The sequence below is a fragment of the Mesoplodon densirostris genome, chromosome 16 (assembly GCF_025265405.1).
Source record: "Mesoplodon densirostris isolate mMesDen1 chromosome 16, mMesDen1 primary haplotype, whole genome shotgun sequence".
Classification (NCBI taxonomy): domain Eukaryota; kingdom Metazoa; phylum Chordata; class Mammalia; order Artiodactyla; family Ziphiidae; genus Mesoplodon; species Mesoplodon densirostris.
In genome coordinates, this window is record NC_082676.1 from 30,057,703 (window position 1) to 30,084,408 (window position 26,706).

The following is a 26,706-nucleotide window of genomic DNA, read 5'->3' on the forward strand; positions in this document are numbered from 1 at the left end:
GCCCAGACTTACTTCTATGCCCCTATTTTTCCTAAGTCTGATTATCTAACTGTTCTTTTCCTGTCTTTATCACTGGATCCCTTTGCTTTACCCTCCCTATAAATTCTGGTATTCTACTCTTGGTCATCTTTTCCCCTCTCTACCTGCAATAACCTACTTTCCACCTGTCCTAGGCAATTTCACTCATGGTTCTGCCATCTGACTTCATGCCCATTTGAGACCCCAGCCTGGACCCTTCTGCCTAGAGGCCCATCTCAGCATGACTTGGGCAGACTCAGCATTAACTCTGTACCCAAACACATTTCCTGCTTTAGTCTCAATTGTAGTTGCTGACTCCCTATCAATCTAGGCACTAAAATCATCATTCCCCAAACTGATCAATTAGCAAGTATTGATCTTCTTCCCCTTCCAAACATCTTTGAAATTTAAACTTTCCATTCCCATAATTTTGGCCTTCATTGTCTCTCACATGAGCTCTTGCACACATTTGTGAAATATTCTCCCTGATTGATCTCACACACCCCCACCACTCAATCTAGTTCTATCCTGCTTTTTACCTAACGTTTCTAAAACATGAATCTCTCCAATTACTCCCTTAGACCCTTCAGAGGCACTCTAGCCCCTGTAAACCTAGGCTCTTTAGCAAGGCCATAAGGCTTGTGACCCAGATATTCTCTCTCTCTAGCCCCACCCTCTGCCTTCCTTCTACCCCCAACTCTCCAGCAATGCCCAACCACTCTAAATTCCCCAGACCACACTCACTAAACATTATTATGTCCCAGGACCCATTCTAGGCACTGCAGATAAATTCTAGACAAAGTTAACTCAAGGAGCTACCTTCCAACAGGGAAACCAGTAAGTAAAGAAAGAATAATTTCTGATACTGCTGAACGCAATGAGGATAATGAAGCTGAAGGTGACAGAGCATGATCAAAGGCCAATGGGGTAATTTTAGTGAGCACGGATGGGGAAATGACTTGAGAGGAAACCTAAATAATGGTGGGAGGAGCCCGTTTTAAAACAAATTCTCATAGACCCCAAGTGTTTATAAAAGTTACCTGTATTAAGTTTCTTACATATATACAATCTTCTTATGCTTGTGGCTCTAATACAAACCTGAAGCCCCCTAGACTACCTCTTATGGGAGTAATACATTTCCTTCTTGTCAGAGCTACTTGCCATGAAAAACATTCTGCCTGGTCATCAGATTTGGGAACCACTGGCCCAACAGGCACTCATGTAATTCTACTCTTCTAGGTCCAATTTTAAGGAGAAAATATCCTTGGGAGTGGGGCGAGGAGGAATTATGTAAGAGAAGTAGAAATGCAGACAAGGGGGCTAAGAGGAAGATATTAAGGTAATTCTGAAATGGCTCTTTGAAACAGGAAGAATGAGCAACTAACGACAACCAACCAAATCTAAACGAAAATGAAAAGGACTTTAATTTTAGAGGGTGTGAAGAAAACATGCATGGGGGAAAAATGGTGAAATCTAAGTGAAGCTTAGATTTTTCTTTAAAACAAAGTATAAGAAAATCAGTTTTTTTAAATGAGCTTTAGACAATGCCTGACTATACTTCTGTCCTAAAAATTCAAAATAACCATGAGATGAGGCCGGTAAACAGAAAGGAAAATGAGATAGGAGTTACTTGACCATAAGACATTTTAAGATGTTTATTATTTACCTGCACAAATTAACAGCAACTTATATAACTGAACCAGGTTACAATTATTTCACAGTAACGTATGCTAGCTTCTATCTGCCACAGAAAAGAACACAACTAAGTCTCCTCAACAGATGATTTTATTACCAACTCTACATTCTGGCTTTTATAACTGTTTCACAACACCTGGCACAGTGCACATCTACAGCATTTATGACTAGAAATGACCCTGAAGGCCCTTCAGAGAGCAGAGGTGAACACTTTCTCATGGAGAAATGCCAGCTTTTCTAAGCGAGTTCGTTTCAGTAGCGGGAGCCATTCCCAGTGAGATAACTCCACCACATGGTATCCAAGCTGATTCAGCTGCCGCCTCTTCATATTATGTAGTCCAAGCAGATCCCTGGAACCATAGCAATACTGGTTCTTGTTTGTCAACTGAATAGCCAGTTTCACTTGTGGGGCCTGCCTGCAGGCCGGGGGGCACAGGCCAGCCATCTCCATGGCCTCCAATCTGTCTGCCGTATTGCAAAGGGAGCCCCCCATAGGTATGGCCACCTCCTCTAATTTCATGGGCTGCTGCCCACTGTCTGACTCAGTTTCCCCCTGCAAATACCCTCTTGATTTCCCTTTTAGTAGCTGATTCATCAAATCATCTGTAAGGCTGATTCCCACATGCTTAAGCCTTAATTTGGCTACATCTTCAGTTGGTGTGGCTTCTCTGTTAAATGGTAATGGCTTCATGTTAACATCAAGCTGAACCTCTAAATCAGAAGATCGGGTATGAGGTAAAATCATATGGTGTTTGACATACTGGGGCCCACCCAACATTGTCTCAAGTAAAAAGAGAGCTTCTAGGAATTCAGGCTTTGAGTTCATATCCTTCCTTGCTAAATTCCACAGCATTTCCAATGCCTTTTGCTGAAGGTGAGAACTAAGACGATTGCCTCTGTACTCTGGACACTCAATGCCAACTGTACCATCAAGAGTATACAGCTCCTTGGTGACCTCAAACTTACTTCTTTCTTGAGCTAACCTGACAAACCCTGGACTCAAAGCAAAATCTATGAGCTCTATTGGAAAGTACTCAGAAAATGCCAGGCCCAGCAGGCAGGTGAGCAGGTGTTCTGGGTATCGGTTGAACTCAGGCATCTTTCTGTGAATCTCATTTATCAGGCTAGAATAAAACTCTTTTGCATTGGGTGGCTTATAATTCAGAGTTCCAAATGACCACAGAATCTTGGCAACATCTTTACTTCGACAGTATGCTACCCTAGGAGGCAAAGAAGCAGCCACAGCATTCATTACTCCTTCATCCAGGATGCGTAAGGCCGAGCAGGCAAGAGTCAGGTGCATGACACCTTGAACTCCCAGAGAAGGAATTCGCTGAGGAGCAATCTGTCCAAACTGCTTCATGAAATTTACGTGATCCACATGAGTGAAACGGAACATTTTAAGAATATTCACTAAAGCATAACTACTCAGATGCCGCATGTCAGCACAAGCCAGGTCTCCAATTTTCCGCATGACAAATTCAGAGAGACTACTACTTGATTTAAAAAACCCCAAACAGATTGTACCAACCTCCTCTAAATTGATCAAATCTATATACTTGAGGATTAATGATTCCAATTTTTTCATTAGGTCCTGGGGTGCCTGACGATTTTCACCTATAATATAAATTAAGTGAATCAGCTGGGACAAGGATAGCTCTTGCCAGTGCAAATTAAGATAACTAAAAAAGATTTTTAAAAACCGAGGTACTCTGCGGCCCAAGTACCGCCAGAGGTCAGCCACCAAGAGAAGTTGATCCAGACTCACCTCCCATACCTTATGGCAAAATTTGGTTTCAAACACATCTAGCATTGAATGGGAATGAGGAATTCCTAAACTGACAAAGGCTTTCAAAATACGGATCAGATCTGGGGCATCAAAGACATTTATGTTTTTCACACTCAGCTGGCAGAGCAGAGCAAAGCTGGCATTGGACAGCAAAACAGGATGCTGCTCTGCAGGCAAAGAGCTCAGCTTACAAAAATAGTCAGCAATAATTTGAGGCTGGAGATTATCTTGATAAACTGTGACTTTGTGCAAAATTAGTTCACCTTCTGAAACAGACAGGGGCTGACAAGTCTCAGACCTGTTATAGCTGTGAAGCTGGTATTCTGGTCTTAGCTGTAGGAAAACTCGAGGGTCTTCAAAGGAATCAAAAGTTTCTACATCCTCTTCATCAACTCTCATGGCCCTGGGTGAGCCCGGCTTCAACGTGCTGGCCTTAGAGGCAGAAGCCCTGCTGAATTCCAAACTGGGGAGGGTACTGCTAATTGTCAGAATTCTCCCAGAAGCAGAGGTGCTACAAATGTTAACTTTTTTGGCAGGATGGCAGAGGCTGTTTTCTGGAGAGTCCTGTCCTTTGCGCCATGCGCAGCTTCTCATATTCCAACATGCCACACTTTGGGTTGCACTGTAGGTAAAAGGATTGCAAAAAGCTCGGTATCTTAAAGCTTTTAACAGCTTGAGAGTGGCTGTCATTCTGGTGTCAGAACTGATCATTTTGGCAGTCAGAACACAGTCCTCACAGGTTTGACCAAGCAATTTCTTGTTTACATGGTTCTTGATTAGAGCTGGATGAGAAGGCATTCCACAGAAACTGCCTGGAAATCTTCGGCATATCACAAGAGCCATGGATCACAAATGACTGGGCCAGAATTGGTGCCAGATACTGAAAGAAGGGTAGATGAAGAGTAAGTGGCTTCCACCTATCATAATACCAAAATTTACACACTTTAAGAAATGGATTAAAACTACACCACTGTCCACTCAAGTAAGTTCAATGCTGGTGAACGCCCAAACCACAAGACAGCATACATCAAGGATAAACCCCATGTACCTTGCATAAAGGCAAAGGAAAGCCCCAAACCCAGGGTGCTATTGGGCAGTTCTTCGGACTGCTCCTCAGTCTGAACTTCCTTTGTCCTCTGGACAGACTTCCTTTATGCTTAGAAACAGCTGTTCCACTAACATCCAACAGGAAGGAGGCAGGCAGATTTCCAAAGAGAAAGCTGGGAACAAAAGTGAGCAATGTATTCCACCTCTTTGATATCAACACATAAAGAGCATACTTGGAGAATAAGAAAGTTGGTAAAAGCTGCCATACTAACAGCTAAAGTAAAAAGTGGGATTTGGGGTAAAGTTTAATTAATTATACCCACAATAACCTTCTCCGTTCCTCCTTCTGATTACAGAATTTGGTTGTTCTAATGCTGCTCCTGTACCTCTTAGAAGATGCCTATCCTCCTTCCAGACCTCTCCAGTCTAAATCACTATCACAGAGTAGTCATGTACTTGGGAAGTAAACTCAAAAACTCACTCACAAGGAATGAAATTGTGCCATTTGCAGACATGGATAGACCTAGAGACTGTCATACAGAGTGAATTAAGTCAGAAAGAGAAAAACAAATATCATATAATATAGCTTATATATGGAATCTAGAAAAACTGGTACAGATGAACTTATCTGCAAAGAAGAAATAGAGACACAGACGTAGAGAACAAATGTATGGATACCAAGGGTGGGGGGTGGGATGAATTGGGAGATTGAGATTGACATATATACACTACTATGCATAAAACAGATAACTAATGAGAACCTACTGTACAGCACAGGGAACTCTACTCAGTGCTCTGTGGTGACCTAAATGGGAAGGAAAACTAAAAAAGAGGGGATATATGTATAACTGATTCACTTTGCTGTACAACAGAAACTAACACAGCATTGTAAAGCAACGATACTCCAATAAACATTAAAAAAAAAAACAACTCACCCACTTTGGTGGGGGAGGGCAGAAGGCCCAGGCCCTACTCACTGTCAATTCATGGGTGGGACACAAAGAGCATCTCAAAGCTGGGCTCAGGGAGCACCAATTCATGCAACTGCCCTGATGACAAGGGGACAGCACAGCTTTCCTCTGGAGGAGGCAGATTAGCAATGCTTCCAGTGAGTCAGGTGTTGATTATCCTGCCTGTGAGCAGCCCAAGTCCCATTTTTCTCCTATAGTAGAAACCATGAGAGGCTATGAAAATGACTCTGCTGTACTCTTGCTTTCAATGTTTATTGTCTTTCCCTCCACCTGAGAAATGCCAAGGCCTGACAAAGAAAACCCAGGAAGCCCTAAGCTGCCAAGATATGGACCAGACAGGGCTCTTGCTGCAGAAAATCCCATGAGGGTTCCGAGGGTGCCAGAATGACTTTCTGAAATGCCTAAGCAACTCCCGTCAGTCCCTTCCTTCCAGAGCCCACAGCATAAGAAATAGAGGACTGCAGGGCAGGCCGGTAGCTTTTTTCAGGTAGCCCAGCTACACAGGCTTCTCTGGATGGCAGAAATGTATGCTCTAATTTCTTTGTGAACCAGAACGGAATTCTCTCATGCCAAATCTTTATACGCTTGGTTTCTTACTGTGGCCTGGGGACCATTCTGCCCACTATGTTTCAATCTGTGGGTCCAGATGCTATAGGATCAGGTGTTAGCAAACTATGGCTCAGAGCCCAAATCCAGCCCTCCATCTGTTTTTCTAAGTAAAGTTTTATCGGAACATAGCCAGGCCATTTGTTAAATATTGTCTATGGCTGTTTTCTCACTACAAGAGCAGAGCTGAGTAATTTTGGCAGAGAATATATGGCCTGCAAAGCATAAAATATTTACTATCTGGCCCTTTACAGAAAAAGTTTGCTATAGACCATTAGCTTACTCCTATGAATGCATATGGCCAACTTTTTAAAAATTAGAAAACATCAGAAAAACAGTACTGAAATAATTTTTTCTTTAACACTTAGATGATAATTAAAGATTTATGCCTCAAAATAGTCACTAGGAATCTCAATTAATATTGCAGCACAGGCATGGTGGAAACAAAGGAGAGAGCAATTAATAGAACTCTTCAGCTGACAGAACAGGGCTTTTAATAATACCTGTTTCAGAGGACTTCCCTGGTGGTCCAGTGGTTAAGAATCCGCCAATGGAGGGGATATGGGTTCAATCCCTGGTCGGGGAACTAAGATCCCACATGCTGCAGGGCAACTACTGAGCCCGCACACTCTGGAGCCTGTGTGCCACAACTAGAGAGAAGCCTGCACACTGCAATGCCCACATGCTGCAACAAAGGTCCTGCGTGCTGCAACTGAGACCTGACACAGCCAAATAAATAAATAAATAAATATTAAAAAAAAAAAAAAGAAAGAAAGAATACCTGTTTCGGAAGCTGGAATCTAAATTTAGTTCAACAGAATGTGCAACTAAAGCAATTGTTCAAAGTCCTTCTTCTCATCTTGGGAACTAGATCTGAAGAAAAAACTTAAAAAAAAAAAAAAAGACCAAAAAAAATTTTTTTTAACAATAGCAAAAAACTGAAAACCCATATGTCTCTCCAGAACGAGGAGGGTGATTTACAGAGTAAGTGTGTGTCAGGCATCAACACATGGAAAAGTACATACAAATAGTGGAACAAACAGAACACAAGTGCCATCACTTAAAATATACTGGGTTGGCTAAAAAGTTCATTTGGTTTTTCCCAAATGAACTTTTTGGCCAACCCAATACTTATATAAAAGGAAAGTAACTATGTAGCTTCTCGGTTGGGAGACTTTCTGCTACACCTTTGATAAATTCACTTTTTTTTCCTTTTTATTGGGGTTAAAGCTGTTAAATAGAAGAGTACATGGATTAATTTAACAAATACTTTTATAAATAATATAATTTAAAAAGCACATTAAATAATTTAAGTTACTGCAATTAATACTACCTAAGAGTACTTAATGAGATTACTGTATGTTGTCCTGAAATGAACAAAAGAACCATGTGGAACATCATTTGACTGGTGTAGATCCAGTGTTTTGAATTGATGTGGCTCTTTTTGATACAGGCTAAGGGACTTCCCTGCTGGTCCAGTGATAAGACTTCACGCTTCCAATGCAGGGGGGCGCGGGTTCGATCCCTGGTCTGGGAACTAAGATTCCACATGCTGCGCGGCACAGCCCAAAAAAAAAAAAAAAAAAAAAAAATACAGGCTAAGTCCCAAGATGGAAATAACAAGAGCCACAATTGTCTCAGGGTCTCCACTGTGGCAAGCCTTGAATGAGCTGCTTTATCTGCATCAGTTCCAATCCTTACAACTTTTCTGTAAGGTAAGTTTTATTAGCTCCATATTGTTGATAAGTAAAAAGAGTCTTCACAAGATTAAGAAACCTGCTGAAGATTACACAGCCAAGGGACAGAATGGGGTTTGACATCACATCAAACTGATTCCAAAACCCACATTGCTAGTGTATTGGAGAGACAAGAAGGGGAGTCAGATTCCAGACAGGGGTGTGGGGAGGACCCCAAACAATCTATACAGTTTCTAGGTGCCAGGAAGCTAGAGGACTAGAACTGGGTGAGCCCCAAAGCCCCTCATACCTCTAATAGTCTAAGATCCTAGCTATCACTAGTATATACTACTTGTAAAAAGAACAAAAAGAAAATCTCAAAGACCAAAATCTACATGAAGGAATGAGTTTACAAGATGCCCCAGTATTAAGGTAAAGAGAACTATAATTGAAGTTTATACATAAGTTCAACATAGAAGGGAAGTAAAGGGAAACCCCAGGATAATGATGAAGGAAGATCCCAGGACTACAGCTGTGAGCATACACAAAGAGCAACTAGTTTATGCTGGAGGAGATGGATATTACATAGGAGAGAAGATTTACATTTCTGATGGGTAATCTGAGGATGAACAAGTAATAGGTAGATGGAAAACCAAGCCAATAACAGCAACAAAAATGATTAATTCCAAACAACACAAAAAAGTTGAACAAGACAGAAAATGTTATCATATTACTCTCCTTACTCAGCTGTAAACAATATTTACATAATCTTATTTATATAAACCTTGAATATCTGCCTCACCAAAAATGATGAGCAACCTATCTATGTTGGGACATTAAAGGGAGGGGAAGTGGGGTAGAAGAAAACTGAGTAGTGATACAAGAGACCTAGAGCATCAAAGTCCATAACAGAGAAGTCAAAAGATTTTATAGACATAGATATATCCTAGAAATCAAGAAATAGAAACACAAATGTTATTTAGAAATACACCAACGAATGCCAAAAGAAACAGGCAAATAGTTGAAAAGTGACTCTGGGTAACAAAAATGGAGGGAGAAAAGAAAGGAAATTAATTTTAGTGTTATAAGATCTGTCAAACTATTTGCCTTTTTTTTTTTTTTTTTTTTTGGCGGCGCTGCATGGCTTGTGGAATCTTAGCTCCTGGACCAGGGACTGAACCTATGCCCTCGGCAGTGAAAGCGCAGAGTCCTAACTACTGGACCACCAGGGAATTTAACTACATAAGCCATGTACTTTTTTTTTCTTAATAAATTTATTTATTTTTGGCTGCACTGGATTCTCGTTGCTGCACACGGACTTTCTTTTAGTTGTGCGAGTGGGGGCTACTCTTCATTGTGGTGTGCGGGCCTCTCACTGCAGTGGCTTCTCTTGTTGCGGAACACGGGCTCTAGGTCCGTGGGCTTCAGTAGTTGTGGCGCATGGGCTTAGTAGTTGTGGCTCACGGGCTCTAGAGCACAGGCTCAATAGCTGTGGCACACGGGCTTAGTTGCTCCGCAGCATGTGGGATCTTCCCGGACCAGGGCTCGAACCCGTGTCTCCTGCATCGGCAGGTAGATTCTTAACCACTGCGCCACCAGGGGAGTCCCAAGTCATGTATTTTTTTTTTTTTTTTTTGCGGTACGCAGGCCTCTCACTGTTGTGGCTTCTCCCGTTGCGGAGCACAGGCTCCGGACGCGCAGGCTCAGCGGCCATGGCTCACGGGCCCAGCTGCTCCGCGGCATGTGGGATCTTCCCAGACCGGGGCACAAACCCGTGTCCCCTGCATCGGCAGGTGGACTCTCAACCACTGCGCCACCAGGGAAGCCCAAGCCATGTATTTTTAATTTAAAAACTTAAATTTACAAAATGCATGTTCTAACAGGAAACTAAAGTGTTCTTCAAGAAGACAATCAGGGACTTCTCTGGTGGTCCAGTGGGTAAGACTCTGCACTGCCAATGCAGGGGGCCCAGGTTCCATCCCTGGTCGGGGAACTAGATCCCACATGCCGCAACAAAGATCCCACGTGTTGCAACTAAGACCCAGTGCAGCCAAAATAAATAAATTAAAAAATTAAAAAAAAAAGACAATCAGTGAATAGAGAAAGCAACCTTGGGACTTCCCTGGTGGTGCAGCGGTTGGGAGTCTGCCTGTCAATGCAGGGGATGTGGGTTCGAGCCCTGGTCCCGGAGGATCTCACATGCCGCGGAGCGGCTGAGCCCGTGCGCCACGACTGCTGAGCCTGCGCTCTGGAGCTCTCGAGCCACAACTACTGGGCCTATGTGCCACAACTGTTGAGGGCTGCGCGCCTGGAGCCCACGCTCCGCAACAGGAGAAGCCACCACGTGAGCGGCCCGTGCATCGCAACGAGGAGCGGCCCTCGCTCGCTGCAACTGGAGGGAGCCTGCGTGCAGCAACGAGGACCCAACACAGCCAAAAAAAATTAAATAAATAAATAATTAATAATAACAAAAAAAAGAAAGCAACCTACATACTCAAGGAAAATGCTGAAAAGTTATTTCTGGTACAAGCACTTCCTATTGTCTGTAGAACTTCTCTGTGGATGCTCAGTAACAGAACAATGACAAAATAAATAATCTTAGAGCCATGCAGAGTGAAACTGCAAATGGCAAACAGCAGCTACTCACTTTTTCACCATGTAACTTTTAGCACAACTGGATAGACACCATATCTATGTATACAGATCTGAAATATAACCACTTCAGAAGCTGGGTATTAAGTACTGTGGAGAAAGAAAGGGAAGAAACACAAGGAAGATACAGAACCAATAAAGCAGAAGAGTTGGGGGAAAAGGCACTATAAAGGAGAGGAAGCCAGAATGTTTTGCCCAGATAGAGAAAAATATAGCTGAGAGTTAGTTCCTCCTTACTTAAGGGCTCCCAGACAATCCATAAGAAAGCTGGGAAGAGAACACTATGAGATGCCCAATCAATAACTCCCCATGTCTCCTCTAAAGGTTCAAATTTATGTGACATCATTTCACAAAACCCCTTTCCTAGTTAAGTGCCCCAAGGATACTCTCCTTCCCATCTCCTCTTTAGGGGTCCTAAAGAACCAGAGTGGAGCCTCAGAGACCACTGGACCAACCATGGCTGTTCTGAAAGGCACTGCCCAAACCACCCTGAATGATGTGATTTCACAAGAGTGAGAAATCTTACCTTTCCACCTTCCAGGTACAGGTCTGAGCAAGGCCGAATAGCTTCGTTTTAAACTACAGTCCAGTAGTTAGAGGAGGGGAGCCAGGCGGAGGAAGGCAGCCATGCTAACTGTAGATTAAGTATATGACACCCTCAGCATATTCAATTTACCAGTTACCAGATCTCATCCCTTAATTCTGATTTGATTCTTTTGCTAGAAAAATTTAACCCACTTATATCCTGATAAAATTACCACAAATAAATGGATACTTCAAACTCTATTTTTGTTTTAGCAAATATGTTGAGTAGCCCTGAGAATTAAAATAGCAAAAAACGAACTTCCTCTAGGCACTGCAGTCTACGAGAGGACTGACAAAAATCCCAACATGTAAACTATCTGCACCCACAATCATGTGAAAAAATTTCCAAATAAACAGTCCAAGTACCTATCACTGTTAGCACAACCGAACATTTGGTTTTATCTGTTTTCCTAGATTTGCAAGGCTGCACAGTATAGTATTTCAGACAAGTCAAGGGGAAACGTCAGAATTCTTTGGTATCAAAGTTGACTTATTTGCATGATGAATGACAAGGCTTTGTTGGGGACCAGGAAAAATAAACCAATGAATGGGGAAGAAAATCATACTGACAAATTAGATGTGCATAACTGCCAAAAACCTCACTTTCTCAGTTATCTTATTCAGCACAGAGTCTTTAGGTTTTATTCTGGTCTACCAGGCAGAAGCAAATTCATCCCAGAGCTTGCCCAAGGCCATTCAGAGCAGCGAGTCACAGAATCTAGGTGACCGTTCTTACTATTCACAAAGTGTGAGCAAAGTGCAGAAAACATAAATTCAGATTCCAGCAGCAACAAATGACTAAAGCACAAAACATTAGCCATGTTGGTGCTAAAGCACTTGGCTCCAGCTCCACAGGATGAAGCACCGTCCAAGGGTCTGCAGTGAGTGGGCAATGAAGCATCACCCGAGGAGGCCCATGAACGTAACTGGTGTGGAGAGGCCCCAGAGCTCCCTGAGTCAGGAAAGAAGAGCTGTGTCATGATTTGTACGGAAAGAGAAATGGCAATTATTTTTCTTATCCCTGGAGAGAAAAAAGGGAGGGGGACATCAATAACACCCTTAGTCTTGTGCAACCAGAAACTATCTGTTAAAAAAATGGGGGAAAAAATGGGGAAAGGGTATATATCGTATTGATATTTACTGAAGACTCAACCTGTCCCAGGTACTAAGCAAAATGCCGCAGGGCCTTGCTGCTCAAAGTGCGGCCTGCGGAGCAGCGGCATCAGCCTCACCTGGAAACTGGTGATTAACGCAGAATCTCAGGCCCCACCCCAGGCTTACAAAATCCGAACCTCCAGATCCCAATGAATCGCATGCAGATTGAAGTGTGATAAGAGAAGCGGCAGAATATCTCACTACGCTCTCACAAAAGACCTGTGAAGCAAGTACTGTTATCATCTCCGTCTCAGAGAGGAAAACTCAAGGTTCAGGTAAGCAGCCTGCCAAAGGCCACAGAACTCCGGGTCGCCGAGGTTCTCCTAGAGCCGGGCCTTGGACAGGTGCCCGCAGCCCGCGCCGGGAAACTCGGCAGGGAGCGCCGCCGCGGCCTCCTCTCTGGCCGCCGTCACTCACCTGAGCCTGTGGAGCGCGGTCGCCGCGACACCAGTCGCCACTCCAGCCAGTGGCCGCGCCTCGGCGACTTCTCCAGCTACACCCGGGACGCACAGCCCCACTTCCGGCCAAGTGCCCGCTACTTCCGTATGCTCTGCGAGTGACGGGTGCGGCCGAGGCTCAAAAGACTCTGTCAGCGTTTTCCAAAGACGTTTTCCACAGCAAGATGTTGCTGCAGAGACAGGACCTGCAGAGGGAAAACACCGCTGTGGATGGACGGCTCTGAAAGTCACTGAATAGCCTAGACACAGGTTCGAATCTCAGACCGCTACTCAGGATTTTATGGCCTTGGGAAAGTCATGTAAATTCTCTAAGCCAAGTTTCTTATCTGCACAATGAGGTAATCATGCATTTATAATAGAGATATATCTAGAAAGCGTTCTCAGGAGGAGAGTTAGTGATGGATAGATGAGCCTGTTAGGAGAAATGAATGTGAGGAGCTGGGCTGAAAAGGCCAGAGCTTTGGCAGACGAGCCAGGGTGATCCTCCACCTCCCCAAGTAGGGGGGCTCCCACCTGAGTGGGTATGGGCAACCAGGCAGGGAAGAGACTCTCGAGACTTCCAGGAGGACTTGGCCCCAGACAGCCGTCCCTGGGGGCACTGGAGACGATCAGTGTGATCAGGGTGGTCACACCTTGTCCGTGCCTTGGCTGCTGGTCCACCCATCCTTAGGGCTGTGAAGGAGACCTGAGAAATGGTGCTCCCTCCAGGGCACCGTCTTGACAGGGAGACAAAACCAATGTAGGGAGGACACTTCACTGCAAGGAGAGGCAAGCCTGGCATCCCAACTCCTGAGCTCTGTGGAGGGCACTGTTTGCCTGGGTGTGAGCATTTGGGGCCCTAGACCACTGACACCACTGCTCAGAGAGGGTTCTCTCACCGGGGCCGGACCAGGGCAAACACTGTGAGTTGCTGATTATGACTCTGTCCTTGCCAGCAGAACCCAGAGAGAGCGCCTAGGCGATGAAATGAACTGTAACTGCTCCTTGGCAGCCATGACAATCCCGTTCCTCTTTGCCAATACTCAATTTCCCAGGCTCCCCTGAAGTGAGAAGAGCATGTGACTCAGTTCCAGCCCACAAAATTTAAAGGGAACGGTGCTGTGAAGCTTCTTGGAAAGCGTTTACGTTCACGATAGAGCGCTGCTGCCTCAGTCACTTCACGCAGCTGTGGCTGCCGCCTTGTGGCATGGAGGGAACAACATGCACAAGATGGGAGAGGAGGAGGAGGAAAAGTCTAGGTCCTTGATGAACCAACACCTATGACACTTAGAGGATGCTGATGTCCAGACTTTTTGTCAGGTGAGGAAAAATGAACCACTCTTTGAGGTCCTGTGTATCAGGTTGTGTTACTTGTAGCAGAGTGCATTCTTTTTTTGTGTGTGTGTGGTACGCGGGCTTCTCACTGCTCTGGCCTCTCCCGTTGCGGAGCACAGGCCCCGGACGCGCAGGCTCAGCGGCCATGGTTCACGGGCCCAGCCTCTAAGCGGCATGTGAGATCCTCCCGGACCGGGGCACGAACTCGTGTCCCCTGCAGCGGCAGGCGGACTCTCAACCACTGCACCACCAGGGAAGCCCAGAGTGCATTCTTGATTGAGGGTCTTTGTGAGGATGACCAAAGGAATTATAAAGGACAGCTCGCTACTTGAAGCACGCTTGGGTCGCTTCTGCCTTTGGGGCCTCACCACTAATTACAAACCAGTTCTCAGCCTTCATGTGTTCTGCCCTCAGACTTTGGCTAATCACTGTAAGGTGGCTCAGGACGCTGCAGGCTGCATCTAGTTGTCCTGCATCACCTGCCTTCTGACCAGCAGTCCGTTATCCAGATTCTGAGCTGGAACTAGCTTGAAACCCTTTTGGCAACAGTCTGAGCTGAAGAGAAAGCCCCTTTGGGCAGAAACGTGGAAACACTACTCCTCCTGGGCAACAGGGAGGAGATTGGGCTTTGGGCCAACCTCCTGGCACGGCCCAGTGAGCACCTCGTCTCATGCCTCCTCTGGGAAATGTTTACTCCAGCTTTGCCCTCCACACCCCCCTCACCTGCAAAGACACAAGCATGCCAAAAGAGTGCCGCTCAAGAGGCTTCCTCCATTTTATTTCTCTGGGAAAAGAAAACGAAGTCTTTCCATCACGTGTGGTAGAGATATATATTTATATATATTTATATATAATTTCTTTTGTAGTTGGAAATCCCAAAGCTTAGTCTGTTCATATTATTTTCTTTTTTTTTTTTTCCTACTAATGCCTCCTCTTCCCCCTGCCCCTCTGGCCCAGGCCCAGTTTCTGGGGCAGGTGCAGTGAAGGGTGAGTGGAATGGGCAGTGATTGCCAGGACGGCCCCCCACCCAGCTCAGAGATCTGGTGAGGGGCACTGGAAAGGGCTGTGCAGAAGGAGAGGCCACAGGGGCACTCCTGTTTTTGTGGGGGATGCACAGCTCGTTAAACAGTCACCAGTCATGGGAGGAGGCTGGTCAGGGGTCGGGGGATTGCTCACAGTAGTTGCCAGCTCCCTCCACCCTGCCCCACAAACCCAGTCTGTGGGTGGGAAGGAGAGAGTGAAAAGAGAAATACAAGGGCTGAGGGCCAAGCCTCCTCTGATTTTTATTGCTGGTGTGTTAAGAAATTTGCCTTTCCCTTCTTATTTTGGGGAGATGGACTCTGAGAGGGCCCCCAGAGGAGGAAGTGACATTGGCTGCCCCAGTCCCCACTGATGGCCATGCCAGGCCTACCCTGGGCAAACACTGGGCTACTTCAGGCCTCTGGGACCCAGGGGTCAGTGATCCTCTCAGTTCAGTCTTGCTCTTCAAGAGCAATCATAGCCACCCCCACCCCCCAAAACAAGGGCCTCAGGCTCAAGCTTGGGCCCAGTGGAACTTGGAAGTGGGCAGTGCACCAAAGATCAAGCAGTTTTCTACTGGAAGAAAAGGTGAGGTTTGGGGGAAGAGACGGCCTAGGACAATGATGTTCTGAGCATGAAAGCAGTAGGCTGAGCACGAAAGCAGAGGTGGCTGAGGGAATCAAGTTGGGGAAAACACAAGAAGACATCACAGACACTCATGTGGCCTCAGAAACTAGGTGAGGGGAGTGCCTGAGAGGCAGGTGGCACTTAATAGCTGTAGTTAGAGCTGGACAGTGGCCCTGGGTGTGGGGTCAGCCAAGCAGATGGGGCTGTTGTGCTGTGGGATCCGGGTCAGAAGGGTGAGGGTAAAGCTAAGAAGCCTCCAGGTGACCCTTCTCAAGCATAGGATGGCAGATCTTCCCTGGGCACTGAGCCTCCAGCCCCAGCCCTTCTCTCCTCCAACACACACATATGGACACACACTCAGGACCAGGCCAGGCTCTGAGGCCTGAGTCCAAGAGACCTTGGCAGGGAGGGGCTGGGCAGGTAGCCCTCTCAACCGCAGGTAGGCCACCTGCCCCCACTTGTCCTGCCAGTCTGCCCAGGGAGGGAGAAAAGTACTGAAAGGAGAGAGGCCAGGAGTCCAAGGTGTCAGCTTTGGCAGAACTCACGCAAGCCCCCTCAGGTTACATGGCCTAGGAGATGGGTACAGAGAGCATCTCTGGACACAGGGTGGCCGACAGTAGCAGCGCAGACCCACCAAGGAGCTGGGCACCTCATGGCACTGCAAGGCCTGCCACCTCTCCAACAAGGGAGTGCCAAGAAAAGGAGCATGAGTTCCCCTGCTGCCTGGGCTCCTCATCCCCACTCACCCTGCCCTTCCCCTATTTCCTCCTTGGGAGGAGGGTCGAGTGGGCTGCCCAGAGGGGCAGTGGTAGCGCTGGGAGGCACCCAGTGAGGGGAGGGGAGGGGAGGGGCCTGGTCACAGCTGCTTTGAGAACCTCTTTGGTCTGGGGATAGAGGGGACATGGGGAAAACAGATGGCAGGGAGGGGATACTGGGGACTCTGGCCTTTGACTGGGTATTTGTCAAAAGGCCACATGCCCAGGTAGGGGATCAGATTTCTGTGGACTCGATGCGCTCGAGGCGGGAGGGGGTCCAGGCTTTCTTCTCCTCCCCATGTTGGGGTGTAGGCGTGCTGGCACCTCCCGCAGCCCCCCGCTCTCGCAGCCGCCGCTCCAGCTGCTGGTTGCGCTGGTACATCTCCACGTAACTCAGCTGCAGCTGCTTCTGGTACTCGATGACCTTCTCCTTCTCCTCCAACCACACTCGGCGCTCCTCTGCGAAGCTGGCGCCCTGGCGCTCCCGGGCTCGCCGCTCAGCTGCCAGCTCAGCCTGCAGGCGCCCCACCTCCCGCCGCAGGGCCCGAGTCCCACTCTCCCCGCCAGCATCCACCTCCCCATCCAAGGAAACCAGGGAGGCGGCAGCAGCCACCCCAGCCTGACGGCGCATCTTGGCCTCGTCGCTCTCGCAGGTGGCCAGCACGTCCTGCGGCTCGGCCGGGTCCACTGGGGTCAGCGCCGGCTTGAGGCAGGCAGAGGGCAGCTCGCCCTCACCCAGCTCCAGGCTGGCCTGTTTGCTGCTGAAGGAGTCCCGCAGGCTGAGCAGCTGCTCCTCCTTCTCCCGCAGCGAGGCCCGGCCCTCCCGCAGCTGCGAGCGCAGCCCAACGATCTCACTCAGCTTCTGGGACACGTCCGCCTGCGAGTCCTTCAGCTGCTGCTTCAGTAGGGAAATCTCCCCAGCCTTCTGGCATACCTGGGCAGGGACAGGTGAGAAAAGTCAGGGTGAAGGCAGAGCTCTGCTCACCCCCACCCCAGCCCCCATACCCAGCCCCAGGGCATCAAGCTGCCCCAGGGCTCAGGGTCAGCTCCTCATCATGGCAGAAATGACATGCAGGCTTCCCTCCTCAGACTTGGGACAGACATGGCTAATCGCACACAGCCTGGAACAGCTCTGGTCCTCACAGACACTCCTAATTGATCCCTGCACAACCTTCACTCCCCTTGTGATAGTTGTGGGCTGCTACTCTGGGTTTCTCCAGAGAGACAGAAGGCAGGGGACACAGGGTGATGCCCAACCCCCCAGTCTGCACCTCCCACTTAGTTTCCTCCATCCGGGGCAGGAAGTCGGCCTGTTCCTTCTGGCAGGCGGCAACCTTGTCCTCAAGCTCTTCCCGTTGCCTCATCAGTCGGGCTGCCTCCTCCTGCAGCTGCTTCTTGTCCTGCTGCAGCCGCAGCACCTGCAGCTGTAGGCCTTGCTGGGCACGCTGGGCGCGCCGGGCCACCTGCTGCAGCTTCCCGCTGCAGCCCTGCCGCAGCTCGGCCAGCTCACGCTCCCAGGCCTTCTGACGCTCCTCCAGCACCTGGGCCACTGCCGCCTCGCTCTGCTCCAGGCTACGCCGCAGAGCTGCCACCTCCTGCTCCTTCTCCCACAGCCGTTCCTCTAGCTCCTGGATCAGAGCACTGGGCGAGGGTGGTGAGCAGGCCGCAAATGGCAGGCCTCCACCTCCGCCGTCCCCTGATCCCAGGTGGCCTGGCCGCCCCATGGATGAGGATGACCCACTCTTGCTGGAGGCCCGCACGCTGTCAGAGGCCGCCAGGTCCTGGTAGCCTGACCCACCACCGCTGCTGCTGCCGCCACTGCCACTACCATAGCTGGCAGTGCCAATGCGGTTGATGTGGCTGGTGGAGGCACTGAGGGGCGCCAGGTGCTGGCTATAGCTGGAGCTGTAGGTGGGCAGGCTTGTGAGTGAGTTCCGGCCTGAGTCTGAGAGGCCGCCCCCTCCCCCACCCGCTGGGGTCATGGTCCGAGACTTGTCCAGTCCACCCTTGAGGCCACCAGGGCCCTGTCGTCCCTCAGGCGTCCCGTTGGTCTGGGGGGGGCACAAGTTCTGCATGGAGTGGAAGTTTTTGGGTACAACAGGCTTGAAGGCCGAAGGCCGAACTAGCGGCTCTGAGCACTGCATAAAAGCAAGGAAGGGGGAGTGGACATCAGGATGGGACCTTAGCCTTGCCCCCAGTCTCTTCCCTCTGATCTAGACTTGTTCAGCCCCACCTTCCACCCCCGTTGGATCTCCATCCTGGGAGTCCCTCCTGGCTGGAGTCCCACCTTATATCCACCACCTGCCCCCCTCACAGCCAGGTCTCTGCCCTAGACCCACCAGCTGGAGTTGGCCCCCAAGGCTCCCCAGCCCAGCTTCTATCTCAGCCCCTACAACCCAAAAACGTCCAAGAAGGCCCACTTCACCCTCCTCTCTGGGCTGCCTCCGGCCCCAGGAGAAGGCCCTGGGGACTGACCTGGTCTAGCTTGCCAGAGGTGGCCAGGAGCTTGGGCGGGTGGCTGGGCTCACGATACTGTGGTGGGGCCTTGTCACTGCCGCCGCTGCTGCTGCTGCCACCACTGCTGCCCACCACATTGCCGCAGACATCTGTGTGGTCATTGCCCCGTAGCTCGCCATTGAGGTAGAGTGAATTGGCGAGAGCCTTGTCCTCCGAAGGGTAGCGGCCTGGCCTCTCCCTGCTGGCCCCACTGCCACGGGGGCCGGGGAAACTGCCTTGGCTGCCCCCACCCCCCGTGCGGGTGCCCACACTCTTCATGGCGAACTCCTGAGTGTGGGCCACCCCACTGCCCACACTGCCCATGGCCAGACGAGGGTCTGGGGGTCCGAGCTCAGAGGGCCGAGGGGCAAAGGCCAGGAGGGGATCCCGCCCTGGATCAGCGCGCACAGGCAGTGTCTCCAGCTTCGCCATGACTAAGCCAGGGGGGCACTGTGGGCACAGGCGGGAAAGCAGATAGGTCAGCTCCACCTCCACTCCCACCACCCCATGCAAGCCCGACCCGGCACCACCTGCACCCTGCCCCTCAGTGTCCCCTTCCTTATAGTGGGTACAAGAGTTCCCAAACACCCAAGGTAAAGGAATGGGGCTGGGTAAATAATGATAGCTTCGTCATAGGGGCTGCCCGTTGCACACCTGACAAAGCCCAACCCCCAGGGACCATGCACCTACCCTCCTAGCTTTGCTCTGTTCAGTATTCCATTCTTAACTCCCACCTCAAACCCACCTCCTTCATGAGCCTCCCAGACTCAGTGACCCCCTCAACTCTTCACTGCAACCCCCAGAACTCAGGTGTACTTTACTCTGGGTCTGGACCCCTATATCCCAATCTCATGGGCTGGGGAGATGGGGTTGGAAGGGGACAGCGGTACCTGAATTCAGTAGGGAACCTCAGAACTTAAGGGAGGGAGAGAAACCCACCCTTATCCAAAAACTGTGGATGGGAGTCCTTCCCGGCCCCCTAACCTAGGGTGTTGCAGTCAAGGGCAGAAGTGGAGGCTCACTACCAGCGCAGGATCCTCTCCTTGCCTCTCCAAGGGGGTGGGGGGCCGACGGGTCCTCAAGCCTTGGACCCTCCGAGGCCCGGTCTGCAGGGGCCATGTGCCTCACTCTCGCAGCTCGGCCAGGACCAGCTGCGCGACTTTGGAAGGGCCGACTGAGCCATCCCGGACTGCAGTTTTCTCCTCTGCGAAATGGGAGGAATGGAGGACCTACCTCGTAGAGCTGCCGCATGCCAGGAACCCCAGGGAGGCGGGCGCGGGGAGGGGACAAGGGTATTGGGGGTCGGGTGGGCGGGAGCTGCTGCGGCGGCGCGCATCTGGGTCACCACGGGCATGCCCCGCCCCTCGCGGACGGCCGGGGACCCCAGCTGCAGCGCCTAGCAGGGGGCCCTCCCGGAGGTCCTCCCAACTCCGCCGCATGGGGGCCTGGCACGAGAGGGCCCCCTACCCATGGTCAGTACCTCAGCAGAGGCCCCCGGGCTGGCTGAGGCCGGGGCAGAGGACGCAGCGCCGCCAGCGCGGGCGCTTGCCAAGCCTCCCTCCTGGCCTTCTGTTCCTACAGGTGGGCGGGGGCAGGGGCGGGGCCTCCGTGCCCAGCGGCGCCCAGGAGGATTCCGCGCCTGCAGAACCCCTCCAAGAATTCACTGCCTTCGGGAAGGCTTCCTGGATTACTCCCCTCCCCCGCTCCTTGTGGACCTTGACCCTGCTCAGTTCACCGTGAATTTCTCTGAGCCCTTCAGTGGACGTGCGTCCCTCCTCCCCCAGGGCCGGCCCACAGGAGCAGGGGGAGCAGGGCCTCGGGTTACCTGCGCTCAGGAAGGCCCCGCTTCCTGGTTCCTTTGTCTCAAGTCCGCACCTGGGAAGACCTGCCCCAGAGATCCTCATATCCAGCCAGGCAGTGGGAGCAGGCAGTGCCTGCTGTGAGTGTAGACGCTCAAATACGTGTGCCAGAAATGGCAGCGGGCGCCCTTCAAGCCTTTAACCCCTGTTCCCACCAGAAACCAGGCAGGGAGCCTTCCTTCTCTGCCAAGGTGAAGGGGTACAGGTAGCAGCCCTCGCCCCTTGAGTGCTCTTCAAACTGTCTTCTACCCATATGCCCATTTTTAATGCTGTGTTTGTGCTATCAGGCCCCAGACCAGGGGAGCCTTAACAAAACTCTTGCCCTTCAGTCTTCTGGCATCACACCTGGAATTACAGCCCTAGGTGGTTGGAAGACTTACCACAAACCAGTCCACACTGACCTGGTAAAATTCCATTCTATCAGCATCTCCCCCCGACCCCCCAGGTGTGGAGAACAGGACTTTACTACATTCCTCCCTTAAGCTAATCTGTTCCACATGTCCCACAAGGCTGAGACTTAGCGTGAGGCAAGAGAGGCACCTAGGGCGCCATTTAAGTGCAGGATCAGCAAGTGCAGGACCCTGAGAGTGAGTGCCTCCTTCCATCTGGTGCCCTAGGTGCCTCCCTTTATTTATGTTTTTAATATATTTTGGGCTGCATTTGGTCTTCGTTGCTGCGCGCAGGCTTTCTCTAGTTGCAGTGAATGGGGGCTACTCTTCGTTGCGATGCGTGGGCTTCTCATTGCGGTGGCTTCTACTGTTGCAGAGCACGGGCTCTAGGCACGCGGGCCCAGTAGTTGTGGCTCGCGGGCTCTAGAGCGCAGGCTCAGTAGCTGTGGTGCACGGGCTTAGTTGCTCCGCGGCATGCGGGATCTTCCCGGACTAGGGCTCAAACCCGTGTCCCCTGCATTGGCAGGTGGATTCTTAACCACTGCACCACCAGGGAAGCCCTACGTGCCTCTTGACTCACCTTGGCCATGCTGTCTCCACTCCCAGTATACTCCAGCCCAGATATCCCCCTCCCATCCTAAGCATGACCCCCTTCTCTTGCCATCTCTGGATGCAGTGTAGGGAGCAGCTGGGGACTAAGAGGATGGAGGGTGTGAGGCCTGAGGCTTAGAACCAGTGGGAAGATCTGGGCAGGGAGGAAGAACGGACAGAATTTCATACAGATGGTGTTCAGGGGGTGGGGGCAAGAGAGGAATCTGGACTGGGGCACCAGGATGGGTGTGACACCCTTACCTTGACAGGAGGAGAATGTTTGGGGAAAATGGGTGATTTGAGGAAGACCAGAGAAAGATATCTGTCACTTACCGGATGGAAAGAGAGACTGGAATCATGAGCATTCAAGGGTGGTGTGGGTGGCGCCCAGCATGGAGCTCGAGTGGCAGAGCCCCAGAAGACTGGGAGGTGGTGTGGGAGTGGGAAGAAGGCCAGGAGAAGGCAGGCCCTGAAGACCAAGATGGAGTGGGCTGCAAGAATGTGGGGGCAGCTCCTGGTGTTAAAAAAGGGGCCAGGGCTTCCCTGGTGGCGCAGTGGTTAAGAATCCGCCTGCCAATGCAGGGGACACGGGTTCGAGCCCTGGTCCGGGAGGATCCCACATGCCGCGGAGCAACTAAGCCGGTGCAACACAACTACTGAGCCTGCGCTCTAGAACCCGTGAGCCACAACTACTGAAGCCCACACGCCCAGAGCCCGTCTCTGCAACAAGAGAAGCCACCGCAATGAGGAGCCCACGCACTGCAACGAAGAGTAGCCCCCGCTCACTGCAACTAGAGAAAGCCCGTGCCCAGCAACGAAGACCCCACGCAGCCAAAAATAAATAAATTTATATTAAAAAAAATTTTTTTAAGGAACCAGGTAAAATTGGGATTGGCGAGGGTGTCCTCAATTTGGCAGGTGGAAACATCATGTGTCTATGAGAGAATGATTTCAGAAAAGTGGTGCAAGGCAGAGCCAGACTACAGGAGTAGGAGGGGGGTCTGGAGGGAAAGGTGGAAGTGTTCCCCTCTCTTTTAAGAGGAGGCCAGAGAAGGCAGTAATTTAAGGTGGTTTGGGATCCAAGGGCTCTCTTCTAATTTTAGAATTTAACATGGTAGAAACCTGAGTGTGGCGATATCCTGAAGGAAGGCATCAATAGTGAGATTAGAGATCTAGGCAAGGGGGTGCCACCAGAAGCCTGGGTGTGGACAGGAGCAAACCTCAGAAGCGATCATGTTGATCATGAGAGTGACAGGAAGGTTCTTTGCAAACTGTAAGGTGCAGTACAAACATGCAATACTACCTTCTCTGAGATTCAGGAAAGGAGAATCTGACCATAGGTTGGGGCTGATAATATTCCACTCTGACCCACTGTTTCCCTGGATTGTGTGTGGTCCCCAGGAAGGCCTGGATGCCCAGAGTCCTGGATGGATGGAAATGAGGTCCCAGAACTGTTTCCTGAGCCTCCTATCCCTGTGGTTTACCTGGGGAATCTTTGACTACCAACCCACTGCAGCTCTCCCTGGAGTCTTGCTCCCCAAAGAGCTTCTTGCCATAATTCTAACCTGTTGTGGTCAACCCCATACAAGCTTTCCCTGCCCCTTCTCTCTCCCAAGCTTGGGCTGCTGCAGCTTCTTTCCACAAAACCCCAGCAGGGACTGGTAGGATAAGGAGGGGCGTATGTTTCCCTGATAGGTGGAAACTGAGCCCAGGGGAAGGGTTTGAGCTTCATTTGTGGGTCAGGGTCCTGAACTAGCCCAGGTAGCTGAGTGTGGTCAGCAAAGACAGCCTCATGGCCTCAGCTCAACAACCTGGGATGACAGCCTGTTGCCCGATTCTGCCTCTATCTCTGTCCTATCAGCTCTCAGCGCCTAGGACATTACACACAGTATTAGTGGTCATGAACGGGCCAAAGAGACAATACCTGGGGGTTACATGGCCAGGTCCTTCCATCCTACAGTGACCACCCACCCCACCGTAGCTGTGTCCCTCCCAAAACTAGGAACACCCCACCCTTCTCTTGGGTCTCAGAGGCCCCAAGCTCAGCCCATTCACCCCCTAAAGATCTCAGCAGCCCCTCCTGCCAGCATCCTTGCGGGGGGGCTCCTCACTGGGCTTTCTTCCTCAGCACTCCCTCCCCTGTGCAGCTGCCAAGGGACCCTTTCTAAAGGGCAAAGCCGATCTTGTCTGTGCTCTGCCCAAATTCTCCTGCACCAAGTGCAACAGACAGAGTTATGGAGGTATCAGCTCCAAGTGTAAATCCCAGCTCAACTGATTAGGGGTGGAACTGCATGCAGGTTATTCCACCTTGGGTTCTCACACCTACCTTACAGGAATCTTAAGAAGTGAATGTATTATGGGTAAATGCCTGGCATTCATCTCAGCCCTCAGAACCAGAGCAGAGCTTGAAGCAGGGCCCCCAAGGTCTCTCCTGTTGCTCATCCTATTTCCCTTGACCTGAGCCCCTCTCCACTCTACACACAAAATCTCTTCTCAGCTCTGTGCCCATCCTGCATCCTTCAAGGACCAATCCAAATGCTGCCTCCCAGGACAGCATCCCTGATCTACCCTGGGAGAGGGGGGAGGGTGGTCTTGGAGCACTTGGCTCAGGCCACTCCAGGGATATTTCATTCTGAGACTGGCCTGTGAGTACCCCCAGGGGGAACGGACGGCAGAGTCTTGCATCTCTGGCCCCTGGCACTGAGGAGATACAGAGAGAATGTGTGTGGGAATGCTAGTTATGAGCAATGCAAAGAGGCAGTGAATCGGACAGGAATATCAGGAAGGGCTTCCGAGAAGAAGGACTGAGGGAGAAAAGGTATCAGGGGCACTGTAGGGCTTTTGGGGGTGCAGAGGTCTCCAGAACTTCTTGGTTGGGATGTGTGAGGGAAGATCCATCTTCCCTTGGCGACAAAGGGGGAAGGGCCCCATCCCCTAGATCCTGGCTCTGATAAATCCCATGTTTCAGGACTGAGGGGGCTGACAGCGCCCCCCACACACACACTCCGAGCACACACACGCGCACATACGAGCCTCCCGCACGGGGGTGGGGGGGCGGGGGGCGGGTGTTCGGGCGCTGCCCACGACAGAGACCCCGGCCACAGGCCATCCCGAGGAGGTGCCCGGGGGTGGGGTGGTCTCTGCGGTGGGGGAAATCCCTCCCCTCTCGGTGCTCCCCACCAAGGCGTGTGGCCCGGGGGGCGGGGCGCAGAGGGAAGAGGTGACATAATCCGGGCCGCACCCCCTCCGGCCGCCACCTTCCCCCAGGCCCTGCGAAGCATCCATGACATCATCGGCCTCATCTTCACTCCCCTCACCCCCAAGGATCCCAGCAGTGGGACGCGCCCCCTCCCCGGCTCCGGGTCCTACCGAACGAGCCTCGCGGTGCAGCGGGCAAGGCGACAGACAGGTTGGAGCCGGGAGGGGCGCCGCAGTGGGCCTGCCTCACTTACTCGCTATCTCAGGGTCCGGTGCGGGGTCTTCGGCGCGGGCGCCGCCGGCCCGGCTAGCTGGCGCAGCCAGAAGCCCGCCCGGCTGGGCGCGAGGCGCGGGCCCGGCTGCGCTCCGCGCCCCTCCCGCTCCCCGCCTGGGCCCCGCCCACTCGCGGCTGCGGCAAACGCGGGCACGCCCTCCAGCCACGCCCCCCGGTCCCGCCAATCCCCGGGCTGGGGCGGGGCCCAATGCTTTAACCCTTTCGTCGCTGCGTCCAGGCCCGCGCGTGGGACCCCTCTCTTTCACCCACCCCAGGGCGCCGCGAGTCTGCCCCGAGCCCCCTGCTCATTCCCTGTTAACCCTCAAGACCCTTGGGCTCAGCCCCCAGTCTCTCCTCTTCAACAAATCCAGTAGGACCGCGCCCTCCTTGAACCCCACATCTTTGGCGACAGGGAGGAGCCCCTCTGGCTTGGGGAAGGGGCTCTAAAAGCTAAGCCCTGAGCCCTATTCCTCTCGCTCTCCCGTTCTTCGGGACGCGACTCCCAGCGAACGCCGTGGAGACCTTGCAAGTCTGCAAGGTGGGGGCGGGGCGAGCCGTCCGGAGTGTATCCGACAACGCTCTTGGAAGACCCTTCGCGGGTATAGGGGAGGCTTCGCGGGTCGTGACTGTGTCCGTCAGCAATCGGAACCGGTTTGAAACTTGATTGTCGCGGAGGATCACCGTCGTGGGGGAAAAGGCGGGTGACAAGGAAAAAGACATAACATTACAATCGAGCAGGGTTTGACTGCTTCACCCTGTGGGCCGAACCTGGCAGGATGCCCAGCCCCTCGGAGTGAGAGGGAGTAAGGTGGTTCCTCTCAGATCTGGAGCACCAGCTTCGCACGCGCTTGCCAGGTCTGTGAGAAGAGTGCTCATTCCGCCCCTGGTGGCCCGGGAGGAATGCCGGAAGGACTGCCGGGAGGAAGAAGTCTGTCTGGAAGTGAGGCCTTAGCCTTGAATAGGGTAGACAAGCAAGCCAGGCCTAGGGTTCAGAATTAGCAAGAGCCTGGAGGCACAAAGTGTCTGTCCTAAAAACTGCAGCGTCTCCACTCCGGCTGGCATTTAACCCATTGTAGCTCTACTGTTAACAGATGACTTGTTTCGTCATCTGTCATCCTATCTTATGGTTTTTATTTCTGGCTATTTCCTGTTTTCTGAATTTTTCCATATTTGCTTTTATCTGCTATAGTGATTTGCAATGCAGAAAGCCTGTTTTTAATTCTCCTGGTTGTTGCCTTTATCAAATAAAGATACTGTTTATATTTCACAAAGCATTAAAGTCAATGACAAATCATTCATTTTTATGTTCCTCCTTGTGTAATGAGAAATTTCCATCTCTTGGCCTGCTGCCCTCAAACTTACTTTTATCTTCCACTTAATCCAGGATGATAGACCCAGCTTTTGTTTACACTTTTTTTTTTTAAGTCACAAAATCCTCTTTTTCAATCATTGTTTTTGGCTTTTGCCAACTCTTCATTTAATTAGTAACAATGTCACTGCCAGTTTTTTATGCACTAATTTTTCTGTTCCT

The 26,706-nt window shown here is 51.0% G+C and overlaps 3 protein-coding genes and 1 non-coding gene across 20 annotated transcripts in view; 1 reads left to right on the forward strand and 3 right to left on the reverse strand.

Moving 5' to 3' along the window:
• UBOX5 (U-box domain containing 5) overlaps positions 1-11,068 on the reverse strand; it is a 30,933-nt gene extending 19,865 nt beyond the window's left edge. For 6 of the 9 annotated variants that reach the window (XM_060119910.1, XM_060119909.1, XM_060119905.1 and 3 more), the window contains exon 1: positions 4,551-4,630. The gene's annotated coding sequence lies outside the window, so the exon portion shown is untranslated. Of the gene's footprint in view, positions 1-4,550; positions 4,631-5,484; positions 5,521-6,907; positions 6,990-10,980 lie in introns of those variants that run through there. The other 3 variants (XM_060119906.1, XM_060119907.1, XM_060119908.1) reach the window with 3 other exon arrangements.
• FASTKD5 (FAST kinase domains 5) lies at positions 1,622-11,068 on the reverse strand. Of its 3 annotated transcripts, none has more exons than XM_060119896.1 (2): positions 10,981-11,068; positions 1,622-4,382 (listed from the first exon to the last, which is right to left on the reverse strand). In XM_060119896.1, exon 2 carries the CDS (start codon positions 4,343-4,345, stop codon positions 1,904-1,906), a length of 2,442 nt encoding a protein of 813 aa, XP_059975879.1. In that variant the 5' UTR covers positions 4,346-4,382; positions 10,981-11,068; the 3' UTR covers positions 1,622-1,903. The 3 variants fall into 3 exon arrangements, with proteins under 3 accessions (XP_059975879.1, XP_059975878.1, XP_059975877.1); XM_060119895.1 differs by lacking the exon at positions 10,981-11,068 and adding an exon at positions 6,908-6,950; XM_060119894.1 differs by lacking the exon at positions 10,981-11,068 and adding an exon at positions 4,551-4,640.
• On the forward strand, positions 9,723-9,795 carry TRNAG-GCC (transfer RNA glycine (anticodon GCC)). The gene has a single exon. It is a non-coding gene; the product is annotated as a tRNA-Gly (tRNA).
• Positions 11,069-14,722: 3,654 nt separating the features above from the next.
• Positions 14,723-25,253, reverse strand: LZTS3 (leucine zipper tumor suppressor family member 3). Of its 7 annotated transcripts, XM_060119899.1 has the most exons (6): positions 25,156-25,253; positions 20,690-20,801; positions 19,849-20,068; positions 18,844-19,314; positions 17,640-18,506; positions 14,723-17,302 (listed from the first exon to the last, which is right to left on the reverse strand). In XM_060119899.1, the coding sequence occupies exons 4-6, from the start codon at positions 19,294-19,296 to the stop codon at positions 16,604-16,606; spliced, it is 2,019 nt and encodes a 672-aa protein (XP_059975882.1). In that variant the 5' UTR covers positions 19,297-19,314; positions 19,849-20,068; positions 20,690-20,801; positions 25,156-25,253; the 3' UTR covers positions 14,723-16,603. The 7 variants fall into 7 exon arrangements, with proteins under 7 accessions (XP_059975882.1, XP_059975885.1, XP_059975887.1 ...); XM_060119902.1 differs by lacking the exon at positions 20,690-20,801 and having other exon boundaries at positions 19,890-20,068; XM_060119904.1 differs by lacking the exon at positions 20,690-20,801 and having other exon boundaries at positions 19,887-20,068.
• Positions 25,254-26,706: the final 1,453 nt, after the last annotated feature.